The following is a 734-nucleotide window of genomic DNA, read 5'->3' as shown; positions in this document are numbered from 1 at the left end:
TCCCGGGCCAGGTACGCACCGCTCCAGCCCCCGGAGCCCTCTGCCCCGGGGACCCGCCCCCCAAGCCCATCACCGGAGTCTTGACTCCGCGAATCTGCAGTCTGTTTCCCTGGCTGGGCTAAGGAGGCAGGGGGCAGAGGGCAGGGACCCCCATCCTGTGTCCTGCCCAGGGATCACCCCCAGCCTCTCGGGGTGGCGCCAGGTGTCCGGACCGCCACAGCCCCACGACCACAACTTCCTCCCTGAAGACCCCGGCGCGCCAGCCCCAGCCCCAGCCCCAGACGCAGCCGCCACAGCTTCTGCCCCAGGACGCCCCCAGGATTGACCCGACAAGCGGGGACCAGGTGTCCTGGTCTCCTGATGCCCTAGGACCAGGAACGTTTGCAGTTAGGTCTTCATTCCTCCAGGACCAGGCGCTCAGAACACCCCCTAAATGCAGGTACCAGGCCGCCCCCAAACCTCCCACCCAGGTGTCCAGATGCCCCAGACCCCCGCGTCCAGGTCTCCCAGCCCCAGATTTCTCCAGGACCCAAACACCCGTGCGCCCCTTCCCCCAGCCTCGGGATACCCTCGTCCCGACCCCGTAGCCCCCAGGACACTGGAGTTCCAGCTCCCCATTCCTCCGGGACCCAGAAGTCCCCCTCCTGCCAGCCTGCAAGCTTCCCCTACCCGCAGAACCGCCAGTCCGGTTACTTGGCCGCAGAGCAAGCTCCGGGCGCGGCGTGGGGCCGGCC

General features: G+C 68.7%; 1 protein-coding gene across 1 annotated transcript in view; it reads right to left on the bottom strand.

The window, feature by feature from the left end:
* NPAS1 (neuronal PAS domain protein 1) overlaps positions 1–734 on the bottom strand; it is a 38,754-nt gene that overhangs the window by 32,288 nt on the left and 5,732 nt on the right. Inside the window, exons 2-4 of the mRNA XM_011970032.1 lie at positions 569–665; positions 213–365; positions 20–118 (exon numbers count right to left, since the gene is read on the bottom strand). Coding sequence (XP_011825422.1) covers positions 20–118; positions 213–365; positions 569–665 — 349 coding nt within the window. The remainder of the gene's footprint in view (positions 1–19; positions 119–212; positions 366–568; positions 666–734) is intronic.

The sequence above is a fragment of the Mandrillus leucophaeus genome, unplaced genomic scaffold, assembly GCF_000951045.1.
Source record: "Mandrillus leucophaeus isolate KB7577 unplaced genomic scaffold, Mleu.le_1.0 Scaffold120, whole genome shotgun sequence".
NCBI lineage: Eukaryota > Metazoa > Chordata > Mammalia > Primates > Cercopithecidae > Mandrillus > Mandrillus leucophaeus.
This window is presented reverse-complemented; position numbering and strand designations above follow the sequence as displayed.